A 24,353-nucleotide genomic window follows, 5' to 3' on the forward strand; every position below is an offset into this window, starting at 1 on the left:
AACAGGCTATGGGAGTCCCAGAATCAAAACCCGCCCTCCCCCACTGCTCTTAAAATTGCACCTTCTTACAGGAAATGAGTAATCAGTCACATTGCTTCATAATTGCAAAACTGTAAGAGGAAGAATTGTAATGCATTTTCAAGGTGAAAACTGACTTATTGCTTTGTTTCTCCTCAGATTGAACAGACTCATTTGGAAACAAGACAAGATGAAAAAAATCTGGTCTCACATTTAAGAGCTGAACAAAGTCAGTTGGTGTCAGCCACAGTTTATCCTTATCCACCACATGACTGACTATCTAATTTAAATTGTAAGATGTAATGTTCACTATATGAAGACCTGGTGAAGTGGTACAAGCTGTTGTGACCTAAACATCCAGTTGTAATATTTCTTTCATTAGGCTTTCAGTGATGCTGATCTGTAGTTCATAGTTTTTCAGAATATGATAGCTTTCAGTTCACATTGCAAATACTCATGTTTACATGAACAAAATTCTGTGTCTACATGTGGCTTTACATGCAAGATATAAAAAAGCAGAAGCATTATATTGTATATTTGAAAAAATTGGAAATATTGATCCTGAAACCATGCAATAATATGGCCCATTTATATAACTACATGACTTACTTAAAATTACTATGAAAATACATATTTTTAAAAATTTTCTGAAAGGAGCTTTAGATTTAAGCATACAATCTTACTACTGAATCAACAAATGACGATTATGCATTTGGGAACTCTTTCAAAGGGGTTTACAGAAAATAAAAACATGATCTGTTCTTATTACAATTTAGATCAGACATTTGAAATAAAAGTTACACAGTAAGCTGCATTGCATTGAACTTCTTTGCAGGAGAAGGGACTCCAAGGAAGAAAAATAGACAAATGAATATGGAATGGGATTCAGCAGGTGCACATCAACTTGTTAAATCATGGTAACTTGGCTGTAAATCTAAGGTTTTGCAAGGAGTATGTATAAAGCTCTTCATAGAATCAGTAAGGTTGGAAGGGACCTCTAGAGATCATCTAGTCCAACCTCCCTACTCAGCAGGGTCACCTAGAGCATGTTAGACAGGGTTGAATCCAGGCAGGCCTTCAAGATCTCCAGAGAAGGAGAATCCACAGCCTCTCTGAGCAACCTGTTCCAGTGCTCCGTCACTCTCACAGGGAAGAAATTCCTCCTCACGTAATTCCCCCTCCTCAGTTGATTAAAGTATCTTTGCCTGCAAACACTTCACTTAACTCTGTGTAACCAACCAAATTGGTTTCTAAGATGATTTAAAGAAACTTCTCTGTAGACTAAATCACAAAATTGTAGAATAGTGTAGAATATAGGTATTTTATGATATCTAAATAAATAAAAAATATTTTGCTCTCCAGAGTTCTAAAAATAATTACCTGTCTAAGCATTGCTTTAAATGCCATGAATCGAAGCCTCATTGTGAGAATTTCTCCAGCTTTGCCAAATGTGAAACCCTATTTGAGAAGAAGTACAAAGCTTATCATACCATTACATTGATTTATGTAGTAAATAAATATTTCTAGATGCATTGCTTCTACAACGTCAAAATACAAAATACTGTAGTCATGATCACAGAAAACAAATGTAAAGACAGGTTTAATGTTCACAAATTCTACCAGATTCATAGTATAGGCACTGAAATTTTACATTTCTGAATAAAATGTATACAGCACAGCAATATTTCCCAGCACTACTTCATCACCATACTTCACCACCACACTTCAAGGAAAGGATCACTAATGAACCCTTTAACTGTATTTTTAATCAGAGCTGACTTAAGTCAAATTTAAACAGATTTTTTTTAGGTTAAAAGCTTTATGAGGAAATCTGAGTTCACACTCAGGTCAAAGGCAGATTTCCTACTGAATCCAATGGAACTATGATTTCTTCCTTGGAATCTTAATACCATTTGAGAGAGCTATCAATAACAATACAGAGTAATATTTTATAATAAACCAAAAATATTTTTAGGCGGATATATGAATCAGTATTAGAAGATACAGAAAGGAATATCTTGATTAAACTTTTGAGAAAATATATTCATACTTTTGGTACAACATTTGTTAGCTTTGTTTAGCTCACTACCAGTTTTCTGTGATTACAGGTTCATATTTTAGAATCTACTTTTTAGAAATTGTATGCCCTTAAACTATAAACTGTATTATACGATATTAAGAAAAATTGTTATGGCACATTCCAATGAACAAATATTTTTCTGTTAACTTTGATCATTGGAATCGTGTTGGTATACTGTCAATATATTTCCATAATTGTGTGAATTTTTTTAAAAAATAATAAACTGAACATTTTAGAGCAGGCAGTATATAGATTATGAAATTAATGTTTTTGTATTTCTTCATTCTCATTAATTTTGGGATGTCATTCCAAAATGACACTCTTCTCATTCATATGCTAATTTAAAACTTTATCTGCACATTTACAAATTGAGCAAACCCAACATATGCTTCCACAGCTCAGTCTTCAATATTCAAGATCAATCTACATGCATGTGTAATGAGACAAACAGAACAGGTGTATTTTGCAAGAGATTGTTGCATGTCTATGCTGCTATGTTTTAGGTTCACTTCATTATTTCAGTATGTAGATTCATTTAATGGATAAAACTCTAAAATATTTAGAGACTATAAACCAGACTATATAAAAATATTTAAATACCAAATTTTATCAACTATCTAATTTGCACTTGTGTAATTATTACTTTCTTCATTGTGGCACTGTTGTGGCAGTTAGATGCTTATATAAGAATTAAGGTAGAATTAAAATACTATTTTTACTGGCTAGGAACATGTAGTGGAATGAAAGGATAAGTTCAGATGGGTACAGAAATCTGTAAGAGCAGGGGACATGGTATTAGCATCCACACTTTATTATCTAAGTCAGAGGAGTCAAGTATCAGCATGATGGCTATCACTTGATGAACTGTGCCTGGGAAACTTTGGGGGCTCGTATAGGATAAGACTTGTAATGGGGAGGGGATAGGGGAATAAAAAATTGCAGGACTAAGATAGGAAGAGCTGGTGGATTTGCACTTACAGGTTCAAGTAGGAGGACTTGGGGCAGGGGGTGAGGAGTGGCATAGGGTGTAGGAATGGTTGGAGGTTAGGTGATAATGGAAAAAAGGAGTGAGAGATTCCAGAGTTGTGTGCCAAGATGTGTTTGGTGAAGAAACAGGGCAGTTCAGAAAGGAAGAGGCTGGAATATGTTAGAAGATCTCTGGCATGTGAGAAGCTGTAGGTGAGCTTCTCACCTACAGCTCAGCATGAAGCACATACAGAACCATATGTGAGGATTCTGGTTTGAGTTGGAAGCTTAATAAAATTAAGAAAATTTTTAGTATATTTGAGATCTAGTTTCTAAAACATCATGAACAATTATAATAAAGCTAAAATAATAACACATACCTGAAAAAAGAAAGTAAAAAATGAAACGATCCCAAGTGCTAAAAACAGCAGTGAATATAAGTTGCTCTGTTCTCTTATAAAGGCCTTGTCAGTTTCTGAAAAAATCTATAAAATATTATTTAAAACATGCATTTTTAAAAATCAGCTGATAATCTAAAATACTCTCAAATTCTCAGTAAGTATGTTTGGTAGTCATTTGCATTTATAAAAAATTGAGTATATGTTACATATAATAAGTATAAAAATCAAATTTCGAGCTGTAACAAGATTTATTTTTAGGATTTTGTAAGTCTTGTAGTTCTTCAGATTTATCTAATCCATTCCTCTGCTTCCTAATGCAGGAAATGTTTAAAATTCAGTTTAATAAGTGATTTTCACAGATTATATACCTTTTTATATACTTTATTCAAACTTACCCCTATAATTTCTGAAAATATGATTGAAAATGCAGGTTGTAAAGCCCCATTGATAATTGCACATAAAGTGCCAGCTACAAAATATGGCCATTCAGTTTTGTTCAACTTCATAATTTTCAGAAATGGAGCCGGAGGTAATTCACTCTCCTAAAAAAAATAGGAATTTTGTTAGGACAAATATATAATAAAGCTATGGAGAAAAGGAGAGATTAATGATGAATTTTATAATCCTAGCATCCAATCTGGGAAAGCCAAAATATATACTTTTTAGTAGCACAAATAATTAACTAATTGGATGGGTTTTTAAAATAATTTTAGTACAAGAAGGAAAGCTCTATTAAAACATATCTATAGTTCTCATCATTGTATTTTAGCTTAATTCATATAATTTTGGTTGACCAATACTCATGGTATTGTTTAGTGGTCAAAGTATTATTCATTCTGAGACTATTGCTGTGTGTAATCCCCAACTAGATTATTATTTCAGGTAATTGTTCATTGAACAATTAATAACAACAGATGGCTTAGTATTGGCTGTAAATGTTAATGCACTCATCTGATATTCCAGGTTTGTTGCAAGAGTTCTATGTTGGGCCATGAATTTTGTTTCTGATTCAAAAATGAATGTTTAACCTATACAGATTTTGTCTGTATGGTAGTCAAATATACTAAAGTATATTTGTTTTATAACAAATTTATTTTCAAGAATAAATTTATCCTAGTTATAGGCTAAAAAAGCCCCACATTAATTGTATACGGGTTCACACTGAGGATACTGAAGCAACTTATTATCATCAAGTGAAGGGTTATTAGAATCAGAAAATTCTCAAATATTACCCCTATGTGAAATGCCTCTTTCTTCTTGTATATTTTAAAGCAGGAGAATGAATTGAATTTCAATGCACTTTGTTGAAAGGTATCAAAGTATACTAAGAGCTCTGCAAATGTACTTACAGGCAAATTAGTTTTCACATCAGGATCATCATTCTTTCCTCCTGGCTTTCTAAAGCTTCTCCGAGTTGATTGTCTTCTCAGTCCTTTCACTAAGGATTCGTCCAACTCTGGTTCAGACCCACTTCTTTTGACACGATGTATACTTTCATCTTTTTCTGGTGATTGAACATCAGTACCTATTGTCTAAAACAAGGAAAAACATGACATTAAGGTAAATTATGCATATATTAATTGAATGTACAAAATTATAAGGAAATCAATATAAAAAAGTAACCAAAATCACAATTCAATGGAAATAAATATAGGCAGAACAGAATATGATGCTATAAAAATGAAAATTGCTACTAGTTGACTAAATCTATATCTTCAGAGCTTGATTGATATACAGGAGAAAAACTCAGGGGCCAGGGGTGGAAATAGCTGCTCTTGTGTGAATTAACTCTTGACAGAGAATTAAATTGAGTAGGAATGATTTGCACTCATCCTAGGATCTTTATGAATGAGTCCTCATGAAGTGAGAAGAATGACTCCCCTTTTCAGTAGAGAGTTCTCTTAGAATTCTTGACTTAAAACATACCAAGGAAGTTCAGGATGGGACAGGTCAAAAAATTTTGATTAAAAATATCAAAACAGTCAGACGAGCCCTACTTTTGATAGTAACTTTGCCATTCTCTTCAGTAGAATAAATAAGTACCTTCCCACCACTGAGGAACTTAATAATAATTCGATTCAAAGCCACATTCCATCAGTGTTTCTTTTTTCTCAGAAAGTTTTTATTATTTCTTAGTATTGGGGAGGGGGGTATGAATAAGAAAAATCACTCTGTTTTCTTTCTATTTAACACTTCCTAATTTTTTCCCATCATCATATTTACTTGAATACAAGATTATATTTGAAAGTGACTAAACAAATTCTCATTGTTATTTTATATAGAACATTTTTAATTGGCCAGTTTACATTTTTCAGTCCAACATACTGAGATATGTTTCAATTTCTTTAATAAACATGGTGATCATACAGTAAAACACCAATTAAACAGAAGGCCGGAGTGAAATTTGTCTGTCACATGTGACATTGGGATGTACCAAAGATTTTATTCTTCATTTAATAACAAATATGTTAACTTACATTCTCTTTGTTTCTGGCTCCATAACCTAAAACGTGTACATATTTTTACATTCAACATAGCTGGATTATTTTTCTTTTCCTTCCACTCCTCCACATTTTTTCTTTGAAAGAACCTCAGCATGAAGAATTATAATCAAATAAGTAAATATGCATGCCCTATTCCTCTAGTATTTAACCCTGCATCTATCATAGACTAAGAACATGCAATGGACTAGCAAAATACTGTATGTCAGCTGCTCTACATTAACTGTCCCATACCTGCCTAAAAAGAGAATATAAAATAATCCCTTAAGTAAAAATCCCTGAAGGATTAGAAACATATTTTGATAGCTGTAAATAGAAATGGTATGAAATTTAGTGGTTTTTGTGTCTCAAATTATTCTTCTCTTTTCTAAGTACACAATCCTCACTGTTAACAAAATTTGCGGCAAAATTTCCAATACATCTGAGAGCATACAGTAACTATTGGTATTGAAAATGATAGGGAATATCAGGCAACAACTTGCAGGGAAAACTACCTGCATGTTAACAAGTTTGTAGTAGATTCCCTTTCTTTCCATCAATTCAATATGATTCCCTTGTTCTGTGACAACTCCACCTTCAAACACAGCTATACAATCAGCATTTCGGATCGTTGACAGTCGATGAGCTACGACAACCGTGGTGCGTCCCTCCCTTGCCTAAAAATGACAAACTTAATATTAATATCTCTAAGTATATTAAAAAAAAATTCATCTTCACATTAGACAAATGGAAACATTAAAATTGTCCACAGGGAGACAGTAATTCCCCTAAATCTTTTAAAAACAGATTTGAACAAAGTACCTTAAAACAGGAATGTAACTTTTAGCTTGAACATAGGTATCAGAGACAATCTGTGCTGTGGCACAGAAAAGTACCAGATTTTTATTTTTAAAAATTGTCTCGACATTGTAAATTTTAAAACCTTATATATTTTAATATGTATATATATGTAGTTTTATATTTAAACCTTAAAATCTGTGAAGGATAATTTATATTCAATTAATCAAGTAAATACATTTAGAAGCATTATTGAAAGTGTTTTACATTGGCTTTATAAAAGAGTTAAGTGTTTAAAGCTCTAATTCATCGCTCATTTGAACAGCTTCACTGAAAATAAAATTCAGTGCAATTTCATATAAAAAGCAATATAATTAGCTATCTCATTTTGGATGTTTATATGCCTATCATGCATAACATGAAAAATGTCATAGTTGGCCCTTTTAATAATCAGGCTGTATAAAAATGATCAAGGAACTTACAGCTTAAATAATCAAATTAATGATCATAAGTGGAATTCTGATGGATTCTGGTTACAGTCCATCTTCCCTAGGTCTTCTGCAAAAGTTTATTAAGATTTCAGTTTATAAGATAATGGCACGAAGAAAAGCTAGATAAGTGACTATTCTCCATTAAATGTATTTCCATTAATAATTCTCCTCAAACTGTCTGTCTTTACCCCATACTTTTATTACAGAAATCATCCACAGTAGTAAGCATTACAGCACTCCAACTGGAAGACAACCTGACCAGGTAAACTCAGAATAGCAGATGGAGGGTACTGCCACAATATGAATATAGAGAAATTCTGGTTAAACCTCTGACCTGTAATGGTCTCTACACTGAGAAGAGAAAGAGCACCTAGAAGTATTCATATTAACAGAAGATAATATATTTCTTTGAAGTTTTTCCTGCAGGTAAAGAACCAGGTCACTGCTGCAATCACTTATGACATGTTGGTAGTCCTTAACCTTGTCTGTCATGTTTCAACATAAGTTAATTAGCTAAGTGCATGACAAGAATATGAACTATAAGACAATGTATTGTAGGGGAGAGTATTTATGCCAAGAAAACTTGATGTGTGATTAATAACACAGAAAACACTATATCCTCACTTGAAACAAAATAATTCCACACTTATCTACACAAATGGAAAATATTGGCCAAATTTAAGTGTATTTATGTCTTTTAGGGAGTCTCTATTTCTTGCAGCTCTTTAAACAATTATCTGAAAAAAAGGAAACAACAGGCTCCTGCACACCTACCTACTTCGCTTCAGGGCAATACTCACCTTGTCCAATGCTGCCTGCACAACTGATTCACTTTCGGTATCCAAAGCTGATGTGGCCTCATCAAGCAGGAGGATTTTAGGATTGCGAACCAGAGCACGGGCAATTGCTATTCTCTGCTTCTGGCCTCCGCTCAGCTGGGCCCCTCTTTCTCCAACCATGGTTTCAAACTTCTGCAAGACAACAACACGTGCTTCCAGAGCACTCCGCGGCACAACCCTTTCAGCAATGAAAGGCAGCGTAAAGAAAGGCCACATCTGCGTTAGTAGCACCAGCAGAACCTTTGCCCTGTTCTGACACACTCCAGGGTAAACACTCATTCTTCGTGCCCCTAGTATTTCTCTGTGCTCCAAAATGCTCATCCAACCATGGCTTAAAGAGTTGACATTAACTTTATTCTCACAAAAGTTATGAGAAAGCTCTTTGGAGTCTCCAGGGAGAGCTTCCTCTATGTGCTGGCTTGGGAAGAGCCCTTCTAAGGAACTCTCTGGCATGAGCAGGCTCCCTTAAGGGAAACCTCTTCGCCAACTCAGCAGGTTTGCTTACACTGGGTAGCTTCATGATGAAGTCGTAAGCATTAGCTTCCTTGGTAGCTTTTTCGATCTCTTCCATGGTGACGTCCTCACGGCCGTAACGAATGTTTTCTGCGATAGTAGTACCGAACAGCACGGGCTCCTGATTCACCACGCCAATAATCTCCCGCAGGTATCTGACGTTGAGGGTCTTAATGTCCTGCCCATCAATGGTAATCTAAACAAAGGGATGCAGACGACAGAAGTTCGCTAGGTGTTTTGGCCTCGGCATCTCTCTCCCCCAGGCTGGCCTATGCCATTTTAGGAGAGACTCTACTGTGTCATTTGAAGGGGGCAAAGAGACCAGAGCTCAGCTTCAAACAACGGTGACGTACACAGCAGTCATCTCACTTGAGCTATCTTACCATGCCTTCCTTGGGGTCATAAAATCTCTGGATGAGCTGAACAGCTGTACTTTTCCCACAGCCACTGCCACCAACGAGGGCTACTGTCTGGCCACAGCTGACCTTGAGATTCAAGCCTTTCAGTACCTTCATGGAATATGTCAGAAAAGACATAATGTATAAAAATGTGAGCCTAAATTTAGGAGAGCTCTAATCAGTTGAGTGAAATTTTCTTCATATTTACATCAGAACTAATCTAATATTACACAACACATATTTATCAAATTATCAGTTTCATTTACAGTACCTTAACTTCTGGTCTGGCTGGATAATTGAAGCAAACATTTTGGAATTCCAAATTCCCTTTAATGTGGTCTGGTTTGTAGCCTGCCTCTGAATAACTGTCAATTTGAGGCTCCTGTGCAAAATAAAACACACACACACACAGAGACTTATTTCCTAATAATATTCTTTCACAAAGCATTTTTGGAGTTCACGTTCATTCTGTAGAAATATTAAAATATATTTTAAATGGATTTAGGTGAGATTTTTTGAAGACACAAATTGCATCATGTTTTGCTGCTTCATTGCTACATTCCTTAACTTGCATTACGACATTCCTTATACGTGTAAGAATACTTTTATAACTTTTCCATTTAAGCTTTTGTGTGAATTTAGTACATTAAGATTTTACCCACAGCTAGTGGCAATTGGAGATTCATTCCACTGCCTGACGATTAACCTGAACGTACCACCTCTAACAAGCTGTAATTGTCTTTTCACTCATAACTTTGCCCTTTATGCTGAAACCATTTTTGTGAGAAAGAACTGACCACCTGTCCATTAAGTAGAAACAGAGTTTTTAATGACCATTATTTTTATTTCCATTCAGGGTAGGTCTAGAACTTAAAACACATCTTAACAACAGTCCAAAATATGTAATTACATTTTATGCAGATAAATTTATGTTAGTTTCATTAGCTAGTAAAGTCACAGCATCCCTGATTTCAGCACCTCCTAGGAATTAAAGTACATATCCAGGATACTAGATTGAGTTTTATAGGCTTGCTGATGCTCCTGCTGCTGCTGGTGCCACTACTATCCTTGAAACCTGGGCTGGTATACCTGCATCAACTGTAATCAATCTTAATATAGCACTGAAGACATGCTGTTCACAATAAAAACATTAGAGGATACCTCCAATGATAAATAATCTAGTACTGTTACCTTTGATGAAGCAAGAACTGGTAACTCTACGAGAAAAAGAGGAACTGGTGAATAACTACACATTCTATCTGCTTGTATGCATATATATATCTGTATATAAGAAAATAAATGAATTGTTTTAACGTAGTCAAGATCAGATAAAATTAGAAGTCAAATACTGCAGCAAATTGCTATGAATGTGCAGCAATAAAGTTAGCCTTTTACATTTAACAGAAATATTCTCAATAACTTAAGTATAGGAAGGATCCATTTTCATCCTTTATTCCATAAAATCTGAATAGAAATGTTGGTATTCCTTTCACCCTTAAATAGGCCTCCTTAGAAATACAGAATTGAGATTTTTTATTAATGACAGCACAAATTCTTGTATTTTTCCATGTTGATATTTCAATATATCTTGAAAACATATCAGATAGGTATTTGAATTACCTCTCATTATTTACTTTTGCTAGCTTCACATTCATAAATAGTATCTGCACTATAAGAAGGGTCTCTGAGTTTCAAAAAAAGAGCCAAGGCAAAGATACTTACATTGTCTATGATATTAAAGATTGCATAGGCAGCTCCTCTTGCATTAGCAAATGCCTCTATGCTTGGAGCAGTCTGTCCAATACTGAAAGCTCCAATCAATACAGAGAAAAAGACCTGCAAGAAATTTTTATGATGACATTTATCAAGTTATAATTAAGCAGAGAATTACATTTATTTATTTATTTACATTAGATAACTTTGGATCAAGAGGCTACACTTGTCATGGAAATTTAAGGAATTGAAGGATAAACAAAATAAAGAACAATATTAAGAAGAAAAGGGCTTCCCTTAATAAGAGTCCTCTGATAACTGTGTTCCTGCACAATACATCTGCACATGCTGATGTTGCAAAGATTGCTAAGGATGAAAAAGTGACTGAGGATGAAATATCCAAAATGTCTCCCCAAAAACGTGTAATTCCACTTGATATCTCAGAATATATTGTACTAATTCATTCTTTGTAAAAGATGATGTGAAGGCCAGGAAGTATATTTCTACATTAAGATGAGGAAATAGTGTGCCCTTCAACAGCACAAAAGTGGATATGCAGAGTACTAGCATTCTGCTTTCAAAATGACAGAGGAATGGAAGTATACAATTTCACATTCTCCACCTGAAACTAATACAAGTTCCCTCCACTGCGGGGGAAGAGGACTAGCATAAGTGAGAAGTGAGTGTGAGCAAGAAGGAACAAGAGAAAGAGAAAAAGAAAAAAAAAAAAAAGAAAAAAGAAAGAAAGAAAATTATAACTCAAAATAAGTGATAAAAAGGGAGTACTCAAACAGAAGTCAATAAAAGCCATAGGTTGTCAGACAAAAGGCCTATCACACACATTCTCTTTTCTCCAACAATGGCCATACACAAATGTGAAACCCAGGAAAGCATATAAGAAAAGAGCAAGCTGCTGTTATATTTCTCCCTGATACTTTTATATTCTCTAACTATATGCAAAGAAATGAAATCAGATTAAACAAACAATCAGGATGATCTAAACTTAAAAGATTAATTCTTTTTTATTTAAATAAACATTCAAAAAAAAATCTTTTAACTGAAATATCTTCCCAGAACATTTTAAATTTCCTATATTTTGATAGAATATAGACTCAAAAATTTTATAGATTATTTAAAGTAGTATTCTATCAAAAATTAAAACATTTTCCATAGAAACTTTGGGTGACACTTTTTCCACATTTCCTCAAGTAGATTTCTCTAATATTTATATGAAATTAGCTAAGTCTCTTCTTTAAAAACTACTTTCTTTTCATCAGAAATATGTCAGTATTATACCACAAAAATAATTTTGTTCTAATCCCAATTTCCACCACTTTTTTGTATCTGATAATATAGTGACAGATTTCTTTTTACTGACAATGATAACAATGTATCCCTATCAAAGAGTTCATTGCTTTAACTATATCACTTTTCATTCATATTGCTTAATTATTAGCATGCCCCCTGTCACATCTGCGGCTTATGCCAGCTAGTGTTGAGGAAACATCAGACACAGTCCTGGTTGTAGTATGGGCAAGAAAGTACCATGTTTGGCTCCATCTACCAAGATGCATCTTGCAGCACTATTTTATCAAGTGTTGCAACCTCTTACATCCTCCAATTCATGTTATAAAAACACCGTATGGATGAACTACAACATTGACAACAAATTATTCTAAATACTTGGAACTGAAAAAGCTACACACAGGGGCACAAGTAATTGTGTAAACCTCACTGAGATGGTCTGTATGCTGACCTTCCTCTTAAAAAAAATGTAGACCTAGTACTGCAAAGGTTCAAAAGAGCTATGCCATACTTCAGAGGCATTTTTCACAGACCTGAGTGATTCATAAATAAAACAAAACAGAAGTAGCTTCACACACATGGTTTGTTATACAAACATGAAAAAAAGAATAACTTAAACAAAATTAGAATGGTTGCTGCATCAAGAGAAGAATTTAAGTACTGAAGAACTGTTTTTCTTCCTTTGGTTGGATGGTGACATTATTTCCTAGTTAGAAGTTTATTTTTCTTCCTCTATCCTTTTAAAAAAGGATACTGTTAAAAACGCACTGTACTTCAATTTTTGACTGAACTGTTTCTTTTTATGCTTATCTGAGCTTATCAAAGTCAGAAGAGGTCCAGAAACATCTGAAAATAATATTTGTTTTGTTTGACTTGATGTAGATTTTGAGATACTATAGAAACAACATGTCTTATTATTGGGCAGTTACTGATACTTACTGTAAGAACATTGCCAATACTATAATCTTCAGCTAATATCAAGGTAGTTCCATACCAGAAGGCCAATGCATACGATGCATATATCAGTAAAAAAGCAATACCCATAGAAATATTGGCTGTAATAGACTTTTTTATTCCAATGCGTTTAGCATCTTCTAAATTTTTATGGTATCTGGAAGAAAGACAGAAGTTCAAAATGGACCCTGTTTTGTACCAAAACACCAAACATTCTGTAGATGAAATAGAAAAAAAGCACTGATAAGGTACTTCGAGAGATATACAACATATAACCTTTAGAAGGCACTAAGATAAGCCTGGCACTCAAGCACAGAAACTTAAGGCAGTCCCTAGAAAGGCCAACGTCACATAAAATGGCAGGCAGAATGAAAAAAAAAAGGGAGGGGGGCATTACAGTTCAGTGACTGGCATGTGAGTTCCTTAAATAACCAGCAGTTTAACAAACTTGGACTGTGAACCATTTGTGACAGGTTTTGAGATTACGATTGTTAGCTTTAGATAAAAGGTTAAAATATAGCATAAGAATGATGCTCTACAGCAGAAATAGAGATATTGTTTAATGAAACTCTAACAAATATTGAGTAACCACATATTAAGGATACCATCATCTTTTCTCACAGTATGGCCGTTTTTTGTCTAACGCCTTCACTTGCTGTGTGATGCTTTAAGTAGTTTATACACTTCCTAGAGCAGAGGCAATATATCTACTTATTTTGTGAGTTTCTAGAAAAGTAAATAATTGTCATTGAATACATAGTGAAACTTGCAAAAGGCAACAACAGATAATTTCCAGCCCCATTATCCACAAATGCAGTAAGCACAAGGCTCACTTGTTTGGACAGATTTTCAGTAGTGAAGATGCAAGAAAATTTCAAACCATCTGAAGTGAATATTTTAAAATTAGCTGATGAAAGCAAACATTTTGCCTAAGCAGCACTCTTTTGCCTAAGCAGCACTCTTACCTTTTAATCTCCTTTTCCTGTCCTCCAAAAGCTATTACAGTCCGAACTGCTGACAGAACTTCTTCTGCAACAGCTCCTGCTTTCGCATATGCAGCTTGTTCTTTGTCAGTAAAAGCAGAGAGAACCTAATACAGAATCAAATATTTTGACTTAAGAAAAACAGAATGAGTACAGGTATGTCATAATGGCTTTTATTATAATTATTATCTTACAATATGAAGCCTTTTGATTATATTACATTAAAAGGGTAGAACATTCAATATTAAAATTATTAATTATATTAAAAATTCAATCGAATAATTCAACAAGATTCATTCTCAACAACTGAGATTTGGATTTTCAGCTCGGCTTTCACCCAGTGCAGAAGATGATACGAGCACTCATACTGAGCTGGCTGTGGTTCTCTGGTTCTGAGGCAGATCTGCCCATTCTGATCTCCTTAGCCAGCAAGCTCTGTAACTTGTGTTCATTGGCCACTGTGCGAGAAGACTCTCAGCTAATGGACATAATTGGCATATGCCTCTCTACTCCTGTCTCTTGCCCAACACATTCAAGATCACAGAAGCACATGTAACTTTCCAAATGTAATGGAAATAAAATATTATAAAAAATCTGAAGGCTTCCAAACTACACATTAACATCAGTTACTCCAATCCCATGGTAATTTAGTACTCAGTTAAGTCTGTCTAATATTCCTTCCCAAAGCCATTAACTACTCTGAAAAGAGACTCTGCATCTGAGACCAAGGCTTGGTCTAGCTTAATTACTTACTTTTCAGGGGTGCAATTTGTCTCAACAGAACAAGTAGATGAAGTTAAACGGTAATAGATGTGTATATTTTACTGGTATTTCTTGCCTCCTATTCCATATAAAAATAAGCTATGTTAAAATAACAGCAAGTATGTCCATTGGATGGGAATTATAATATTGAAACTATATGAGGACAGTTGTATACAATTTATTTCACATAGCTTATGTACATAAATGTTGTCTAAAGCTATGAAAATTATTCTAAGTGATACATTCCAACCATGAGAATTACAGTTATGCAGGTTTACTTCATTATCTCTCACTGATATAAAGTATAACACTGAAAGTATATTAACTTACCTTTGCCCAAAGTGCTGCTGAAAGTCCCAGGGCAGGACTGACTGCTAGTATTACAAGGGTTAATTTCCATCCTTTTATGAAACCAACAACAAATCCCGTTACAAATGTTGTTACTGATTGAATAAGCAATCCAATTTTGTCACCTATTCCATCATTAATCTTGGTGACATCACTGAAAAACAAATTACATCCAGACAGGAAGGAAAACATAGAAAGCATACAAAGCTTTTCAGTTTTGTTACATGGGCAGCTGTGCAGAAGATGATACTTATTATTCCATTACCTGCCAACAGTTTGCTCAAGAATAGAGTGCTATATAACACAGTCATGGGAAATTTTTGTATTTCTTGAGAAAATTTCATGCTATAAATTTCTGTTTGCCTCTGAAAAGACTAAAATTCTGCCTACAGTGCAAAGTTCCTATTGATCTCTCTTCTAATTCCAGATTTTGGATCTATCTGGAAACCATATGATCTCTGGAAGGAAAAGGTAAAGCCTTTCATGTGGGCAAAAAGAAAGGAATAGCTTGTCATGAAGTTCAAGCTTTTCACACCTTCAGAGTCAGTCAGCATCTTGTTGAGTCCCCAGTGTGCACAGAAATGAACCGTGTTTTATCTTCATAGAGGTAATGTCTTAGGATGGGCTTTTCTGGTATCTTTGTGATAGACCAGTATCAGAAGTGTCAGAAGTTCAGCTTCTGAGATTCTCAATGAGATAATTTGCATGAGATATACAATGAAATTATTCATTTTTAAAAATTTAAAATTTGTCTCGTACATTTTTAGTAAGATAAAATATCATTGTGGAAGTTATAATATACTTACTCTATGAGACGAGTGTTAAGTTCTCCCACATCATTTACATCAAACCATCCAATTTCCTGTCTCATAATTGCATGAAAAAATTGTTTTCTGATTTTCTTTATTTGCTGGCCTGCTGCTAGGGTCCAAAATGAAGTTTGGATATAAGCAGCAAGAAGAACCCCAGCTCCTATTCCAGAATAGTAATATGCATACCTGAAAGAAAAAAAAATAATTACAACACTCTCCAAATTCAGTTCTAATTGCCTAACTAATCTGTATTTAGCTTGATGCTCACTGCTTCTTTTCAGATCTGAATTAGAGTTTATATGCCCAGAAGTATGTCTTTTTCCTGCAACTGTATCAGTTAATCTAATAAAAATGAATTTCCTTATAAATCTTTCCAAGCTTTCTATGAGTATTTCTGCTTTTAGATATGCAACAGACTAGACTATTCTTAGATAAGAATTATTTTTTCTTCTCAACTTCTCATCAATATAGTACACATTTTCTCAAATTATTTTATAGAACCACATTTTATCCTCTTCACTTAAATGTTTAATTTCCAAAATCAGTATTTTTGTCGTAATACATACATACAGATGTTAAACATGCTTAAAAACACTTTTACATACATCATGCTTTTCTGTATATATAAATATATATGTAGAATGCATGCATGTTATAAATATTTCTGGATTTGAGCATATAATGTGACTATATATATATGTATTTCTATTACAAGTAAATGCCATCAGATCAGAAATTCTTTTGCTCCTTATTTTGCTCATAGTCAATATTTTACTTTTAAATGCCTTCAGCTCTGTGTCACAAGTAGGAACACAAATCCAAACCAAGCAGCAGGTGAATTACTGTGTTTCTCAAACTGGAACTGAATTTGAGCCACTGTTTTGAAGTGTTCAAACATAATCAAATAACTTCCATCACAGGTGAACTTAAACCAGAAACAAACTAGAAAAATGTAACTTTTTGATTCCCTGTTCACAAAACATGGCCAAAACCAATAGCTAAGTATTTGTTGTGCATATATGTATTTGTATGACTGCTGTAATTATACAAAAGTGAAAAATAAGAAAAAAGCTTTAAAACAATTATCACTTTCACTCACATGTAGTAAGTTCTGTATACTGATTCTTTAAAATTGTAGCATGACATTTGGCAGAAGCATACTGCATAAATCTGTGTGTAAATGCTCTGCTCAAAAAAGAAAATGATTTTCCAATTTTGAATTTTAATACTGTCTTCAGTGGCAAAGATGAGGTACAGTTTATTCTGAGACTTTGGAACTATATTCATTATAAAATGAACTCTATCTAAACTGATTACTAAAATTGAGTTAATGTCTAACTGAAGGTTGATGATTAGCTGAATATTGACCTTGATCATCTTGATCAGCTCCATTAAAAATCTAAAAATCCAACACTCAGTAAAAATTACTTTTGACAATTACTTCACAATGTTATATCATTTTGAAGAATTGTTTTATGATTGGACTTTGTTTCATGACATATTATATATATAAAAAAAAGTGATTGACATTTTTGCCAGATTTCATGCTGATGAGAAATATTCTGTAAATTCACTGCCAAAACTTAACAGAGAGAAACGCTTATTGCATTGTAAATTAATTGTCCTTTTTCCTTTGAGAAACAGTTGGATTTTAGGCAAACTATTATTTAAATATGAAACATAATCAAGTCCACATTTGGAGTTCTTGCATTCACTTCAGATTTGTATTTATAGTTTTTGTTATCATTTTTAATTTTTAATATAATGTGCTTATAAAACAAGGAGTAGGTACAAATAACTAGGGCTTCTTCAAACTAATATACACAATAGCTCAAGGCCTTATCCAGAAACTTTGGAAAACAGAATCTATTCCTGTGTCATTAGCAAACAATACATTCCTCATTCAGTGCTAAGGATAAATTGTTTCCAAAGAGAAGGTCAAGCTGCTTTTTACTCACATCTGTACTTTCAAATTTAATGTCTAAAAGATGGGATGACATGGGTGATGCTAGTAAAAGATCTCCCGCACACAGACCATATATAGGCACACGAGAACAGGATAGTCACATTTACACTTGCTTTATGTCACCTTGTTTGTTTTTCTGTACTCTTTGCTCTTTAAGCAGTACTGATTACTAATAGCCGGCTGAGAACAAAGGGAGGATTCCTTCTTTTTTTAGCTTAAGCATAATACAAGCTTTCTAAAAAAAACCCTTGTAAATGACAAATTGATTTACACACTACTTTTACAGTACATGTGTCAGCAAAATTTTCTGTAATTACAGTACATCTTGAGAGTATCTCCTAAAATACAGGTTAAATATGCTTGAGGGAAAAAAATGTTAAATTTAAAGCTATATGTATCATTACTTTCATAACAAAATGGAAATAAAATCAGTAACACACATAGCTTTAATATTAAAGCAATTATTAATAAGTGATACAATTTTAAAGGCCATTCATCCACATGACCACCCAGTAAAGGGGATAAACAGATAGAGAATAATTAATTCCAGTAGAGAAAATAAATCTATTTTTTTAGATTTATTAATAAAATATTAATTTTATATTTATATTTTAAAATATAAAATATAAAAATTTTTAATATTTACAGGAATAACAGAACAGTCTAATTAAAATGATCTAATTTTAAACTGTAACAGGAAATGCTGCTTATATGATTTACAAGACTATTGAGCTTGTCAAAAGATACTATTCAAGCTAAGATCTTAATAAGTTTCAAAAAGGTGTTCTATAAAAACACAATTTTTAAAGTTCCTTTCAAATAAACATAAAAGAGATTTGGAAAATGTTGTACAACTAGGCATCAAGTAATTACCAAACACAAAACAGTTAATATAACTTTACACAAGTTATTCAACATTTGCCTTCAAATGACTGAGTATGTGTATATTCTATGTAAGGTGTGTGTGCATTCCTTGCATTCAGGTCAGAGACTAACACGCAGAAATGCTGGGGGAGCAAGAAATTATGTTCTATACTCTCTTACAACACATAATTGTGAATTCCTTGCCAGTTCCTTTTTATTACAAATGGGTTCTCCACTTCTGTGTAACAGTCTTTCCCTGACTAGCTGTTACTCTTTTTTTAGCGTAAAGAACTTTCTTCAGAGTAAATAGATTTTTTTTCTACTACTTTCTACCTTTTTTCTACTTCTACATTTCTACTTAACTACTTGATTCAAGCAATTCATAAATCTTCAATCCATTATCAATCCAAGAAGTAACCGCTTCAGACTGAGAGAGCAAAAGTTATTAAAGGAAATGCTCATCTTTTTCTTCAGGTAGGACAACAATCTGGTACAAGAAAAGTGGTACAAGAAAATGTACAGGAAAAAACATACTTTTACACATCCTGCATATACCAAGTGCATGGACAGTGGCTAATAAAGCACTTAAAAACACATCTATTGCCTGCTGATGCTTCAGCTTTGCCATTTTCTCTATCAAACTGCAGCATTACTCTTTCATAGCAGAACTGCTTGCTGACTGCTGTCTTTTTCTACTGTCTGCTCTAGGAGGCTAGATTTAAGGTTGCACAGAATTTAACTCTATTTCCTCTAGTCCAGATATTCTAGTTGAACTTCATGCTTTGACAGGGAAATAGATAGTATCTCACAATCTTACTTCTGCTTTTTATCATTGAATCACCATAGCTCAATTGATGGATTACATTCATTAGCATTTTTACAATAACAATTACTACTTATAAATTCAGAGGAAGAGAAGAAGGAACAAAAGAAATAAAGATGGCATGAGGACAGACTGCATTCAGGGGAAGGGAAAGGAATGGGTGAGAGCAAGAAATTAAAGGGAAGTTGTTGGGAATGGCTGGGGATGTTTAAGAATTCTCCCAGTGCCTGTAATAATCTAATGGACAAATCCTGAGTTACATACATTAATCAAGTAACAATTCTTTTGTTACAATTTCTTATCTGTTTTTTAAAGTATGTAAAACATGTATGGTAGAAGAATGGCTTGATCAGAAACGCGAACCTAGATTAGAAAAAGAAAAGCAAGTATCAATTTCTATTTACCTTGTCATATCTTCCTCTAGCTTCTTAAGAATGGCTAATGAGAAATTCAATGCTGAAATGTTTCCTAAAAAAAAAAAAAAAAAAAGAAAAAAAAGAAGGGGGGAAGGCATAGGAAGGGAGGGAGAAAGTAATAAATACTTTAAGTACTTTTAATATGTCAGGTTTTAATGTACTTGTTTTCCTTCATGGAGTTTGGCAAATTTTGAGTTGCTAAGTTTCCTGATGGTACAAGTCAATTTTAATGGGAGAAGGAGTGCAAAATTGTAAGAACCTCTAAAGGTAAGAGTTCAGATTTTTACCTACAGAAAAACAATGATTATATCAATGTAAGGTTAATCATGACACCATGACTCTGATGACTACAAAATCACATCAACATAACTAGAGAATAAAACATTTTCCTGAGCACTCATTAAATGTTCCTTTTTTTGTTTGTTTTCCACCCCTAGGAACAGTGCACTTGTATAATGCCAGCTATTAAAAATACAGGTCTAGGTGTTTGCTTAATATAATGTTTAATGATTTACTAAATGTTTAACAAAAACTCTCTAAAGAAGGGCAACAAACCTGTTCACAAGTTTAACATCTAATCTTTGATTGCAGGTACAACCTAATCTGGTTTAATTGTGAGATGGCACAAAGCAATAGTATCACTTCTCCCTCTTGTATTCAGCAGTGCATCTCTTCCACTCCCTTTGTGTTTGATTTTGTATTTCTGATTTGGCAGGATTAATCTAATCAACAAATTGATCCAAGAGAAAACAAGCACTTTCCTTTTTGTTAGAGTCTTCTGTTGAATCTACTTAGTGATCCAATTTACCTTGTTGACTATAATTGTTAGACCTACGCAAAGGGAGCAACAGGAGCGTATGGTGAGGGGAAGAGAAAAAAAACCAGACATTTCCCATTTATCATAGCCACTGTTAAACATGCTTTGTTCAATATATAGCTGCATTGTAGGAGATTATTTGAGAAAATCTACTAGTATAAAAACTAAAAATTAGGGACAAAAAAAAAAGAAAAATCCATAGTGGAATCTCTACGATAGTAAATACAAAAATTAATATTTTTTTTCATGTTATAGTAGCAAGCTGGTGTTTTTGACATCAGCATCTCATATTAAAATGCTCTAATCTTCCTGGATATTTGCTAAATATGAGCCACTGTTTTCTCCATAGAAGATGTATTCTTACCTGGAAGAGTTGTGTTTGCAGAAGTAACAAAACTATCGGTCATATCACCAAAGATTATCATCACAACAGGGAGACTGGTTCCATGGGCTATTGCCAGGATAGTGCCTACTATCATTAGTAATTTATCCCTCCAATTGGAATATCGAAACTGCAAATGAGAAGAGAATCATTCTAATTACAGTCACAGAACACTAACAGAATGGTTACAAAGTCAAAAAGAAAAAAAAAAGGCCATCAGTTGTATACCTAATTGTCACAAAACTACAGCTTTATCTGATTAGAAATAAAATTTACGATATATGATATTATATTTTTTGATACTAAAATTTAACTGTACAGAATTCAATTATTCTAATAAAAGCATTTTATACTATGAAGTCTCCAAACTAGAAAATTGTACTATTTTAAAGTATCAATACCTACATCTAGATATTGATATAAAAACATTTTAAAAGGTATATAAAAACAAGGTATAGGAAATTTGCCCTCTTTAATTTTGATGTTGGAAGTTCAAATTACAAGATTTTTAATATTACAGTGCTTATTAGGACAATAATTAATTTTACTGTAAATTCATTATTATGTAGTTAGAAAAAAAAATCCTAATGTACTATAGGTATTGTCAAAGCCTAATGAAACACAAAAAAACCTCTTTCCATTGACTTCAATAAACTCTGGGCTTTTCTACAACAAAAATATTAGTATGATTCTGCACCATAAGAAACTAGGTTTACTGTAGTAAAACAGTGGTTTTGCAATGGAACTGTGTAGATGCAATGCTGGTAAAGCAAAGTAGGGAGACTGGATCATTGGCCAATTAGTTTTATTACTTTTATTTTCCACATTATTGCTGTGCATTATTCACATTAAGCCAACAAAATAAAAAACCTTTCAGGTTTACTAAAAGAGCATCCAGGATCTACTTTAATTAAATATTAATGTATTATCTTATTTTAAAATACAGAGAAAACTAAAATTATCTGCAACTTAAAATACTTGGTAGCTCCCTTCACTTTACCGCTGACTCTGGTGACTGAATAAGTAATAGGTTGATTAGCGTGACTGGTAATTTAGAGGATTGGATGGCAATAATAATCTTAAGTATACAGACTCCCATTTTGTTCTGTTGCAAGAAGTGATTAAGTATGGAAATTATTACTTTCCACAGACACAAATATCCTAATACAGGTGTGTATAGCATGCTGGTTCATTATGGGAAGGCTCCTAAGAATCCATACTGATATTAAGAGGGTTTCACTTGTAAATTATATTCACAAAAAAAGACTGCTTGACTGCTATTGTATATATGATATTCTGTAGTATTAAAGCATTTGGTAGAGACAATACCACATATGCAGTATTCTAATGTTATTTTAAATGCGTTTTGTCCATCACACTTTGAAGTGTGTGTGTGTGTATGTGTGTATATATGTGTAGCTAGCTAGCTAGCTGATTAGATAGTTCACATCTTACCAGTGTTAGTGGGCTGACCACATTAGCCTTTTCTGCTTTCTTCTTCTTTTCTTTGCTTGAAAGGTATCATAGTTTTAGTGCATTTGAAAAGTGACAACAATTCACAGAAATACTCACATTAATGAAGTTAAATTAAAACATAATTATGAAATAATTTTACAGGAAGCAATATTGTGTAAAATGAAAATAATTTGTTGTGCATTCTTCAGATGCTTGTTTTTAGGAAACTTCTAGGCACATGAAGAGCATCAGTTCCTGACTGCTATAAATTTAAGTTAAGCTCTCCTACCACAAGTTGGTGGTGAACTGAAGCACTTTATAGCTTTTGAAATGGGAAAAAGAAAGACAAGTTCTAGAATCAAATTTTGTCACAATCCATGAATGGAAAATGAATAAAAACGCTCAAGATACTATGCAGAGCACTCAAAATTTTATGTAAAAAATTAACATTGTTATCTGATGATATCACTGTACCCAAGATGTCTACAGTGATATGATTTCTGTGATATTTTCGATTTGCTTTTCAACAAAATGTACTCAATACTGTGAACACTTTGTCTTTAAAAGGAAAAGGTATGAGGTGACAGATCTTCCCCTCTCCATCCTTCTGCCAAAAATGGATGTGTCAGTCAGTGCTACTGACAAGCTGGAGTAAAGCCTTATGTTATTAGGCTTTCCAAGTAATTGTAAAATAAAAATAAAAATAAAAATAATCAGATCATATATGCTTCATAAAAGAACATGTTTAAAGTGTTTAAGAACATTTACCATTTGTCTTCAGATTCACAACTCTGCCTGGATGCAGTGGTCTCATGACGATTTCTATCTGCAGTAGGCTTCCTTTCATCTTCAGAACGCATTTTAAACTTATTTAAGACAGTTCTCTGTAAAATAATACTTAAGTGAGAAATATAGAACTATTAAGCCAAGGAAAGTAATCTTAATGACCATTTGTTCAAAAGGAGAAATATATTAAGAAATATATTAGGAAAAAATATATATAAGGAAAATTTGATAAAATTATTTAACTTTGCATTTAATTTGCAAATGAATTTATTTAATGTGCAAGCAAGTCCTGGTAACAGACAAACGCAAACATGTTCAAACAAGTCCAGATCTGTTGAATTTGAAAACATACATCCATATTTTGTATTTGTAGCTACTTGATAATTGTCTCTTCCATTTAATTTCATTTGAACACTATGAGTATTTATTTTTCTGTGATTCATCCTAATTACAGAAAATGAATGAGAAAGTAGGCGTTCATTTAAAATAATACGCAGTTATCTGGAATGTTACTTTAGTTATCATCAAATTCTATAAAATATCTCCAATTTAAATATAAATACATTGACTTACTTTGAAGATAGTTCTTAGTTTCCTTCTCCTCTTCTGGAATATTATTCAACAGTCAACAGAATGAATGTAACTAGGGACACCCAGCATAACTGAACTTTGCTCTCAATGGAAAACAGAAATGATAACAGCTTTCTCTTCTCCCAATCACTTTGCCTCAGCTACTTTGGAGAGTAAAGTGTATGTACTTCGGACTCTGCCTCTCTCTCCTAAAAGGAATATTTAGCAAAGAAAGGCCTTAAATAACTTTTGTTTCATTGTCATTCATATAAATAGGTCTAGATAATCTATTCTTCCCCCCTTCTACTGTCAACTTAATTATGTCCCTTAAAACGCCCAGGAATGCCTCCTTACCATATCAGAGATGGCACCGAATGCCCCAGGTAACAGTAATGCTTGAGGGAGAATCCATT

At 33.3% G+C, this 24,353-nt stretch overlaps 1 protein-coding gene across 2 annotated transcripts in view; it reads right to left on the reverse strand.

The window, feature by feature from the left end:
- Nucleotides 1–24,099, reverse strand: part of LOC134136855 (ATP-dependent translocase ABCB1-like) — a 38,518-nt gene extending 14,419 nt beyond the window's left edge. The window contains exons 1-19 of one of the 2 annotated variants that reach the window (XM_062569076.1): nt 23,944–24,099; nt 23,353–23,468; nt 22,585–22,639; nt 21,112–21,259; nt 19,919–19,982; nt 15,856–16,047; nt 15,032–15,203; nt 13,922–14,046; nt 12,942–13,113; nt 10,707–10,820; nt 9,256–9,366; nt 8,970–9,095; nt 8,579–8,782; nt 8,035–8,205; nt 6,461–6,622; nt 4,815–4,997; nt 3,861–4,007; nt 3,445–3,549; nt 1,399–1,476 (exon numbers count right to left, since the gene is read on the reverse strand). In XM_062569076.1, coding sequence (XP_062425060.1) covers nt 1,399–1,476; nt 3,445–3,549; nt 3,861–4,007; nt 4,815–4,997; nt 6,461–6,622; nt 8,035–8,205; nt 8,579–8,782; nt 8,970–9,095; nt 9,256–9,366; nt 10,707–10,820; nt 12,942–13,113; nt 13,922–14,046; nt 15,032–15,203; nt 15,856–16,047; nt 19,919–19,982; nt 21,112–21,259; nt 22,585–22,639; nt 23,353–23,444 — 2,421 coding nt within the window. In that variant the 5' untranslated portion in view covers nt 23,445–23,468; nt 23,944–24,099. Of the gene's footprint in view, nt 1–1,398; nt 1,477–3,444; nt 3,550–3,860; nt 4,008–4,814; nt 4,998–6,460; nt 6,623–8,034; nt 8,206–8,578; nt 8,783–8,969; nt 9,096–9,255; nt 9,367–10,706; nt 10,821–12,941; nt 13,114–13,921; nt 14,047–15,031; nt 15,204–15,855; nt 16,048–19,918; nt 19,983–21,111; nt 21,260–22,584; nt 22,640–23,352; nt 23,469–23,943 lie in introns of those variants that run through there. The other variant, XM_062569077.1, reaches the window with a different exon arrangement.
- Between the last annotated feature and the right edge of the window lie 254 nt (nt 24,100–24,353).

The sequence above is a fragment of the Rhea pennata genome, chromosome 2 (genome assembly GCF_028389875.1).
Source record: "Rhea pennata isolate bPtePen1 chromosome 2, bPtePen1.pri, whole genome shotgun sequence".
NCBI lineage: Eukaryota > Metazoa > Chordata > Aves > Rheiformes > Rheidae > Rhea > Rhea pennata.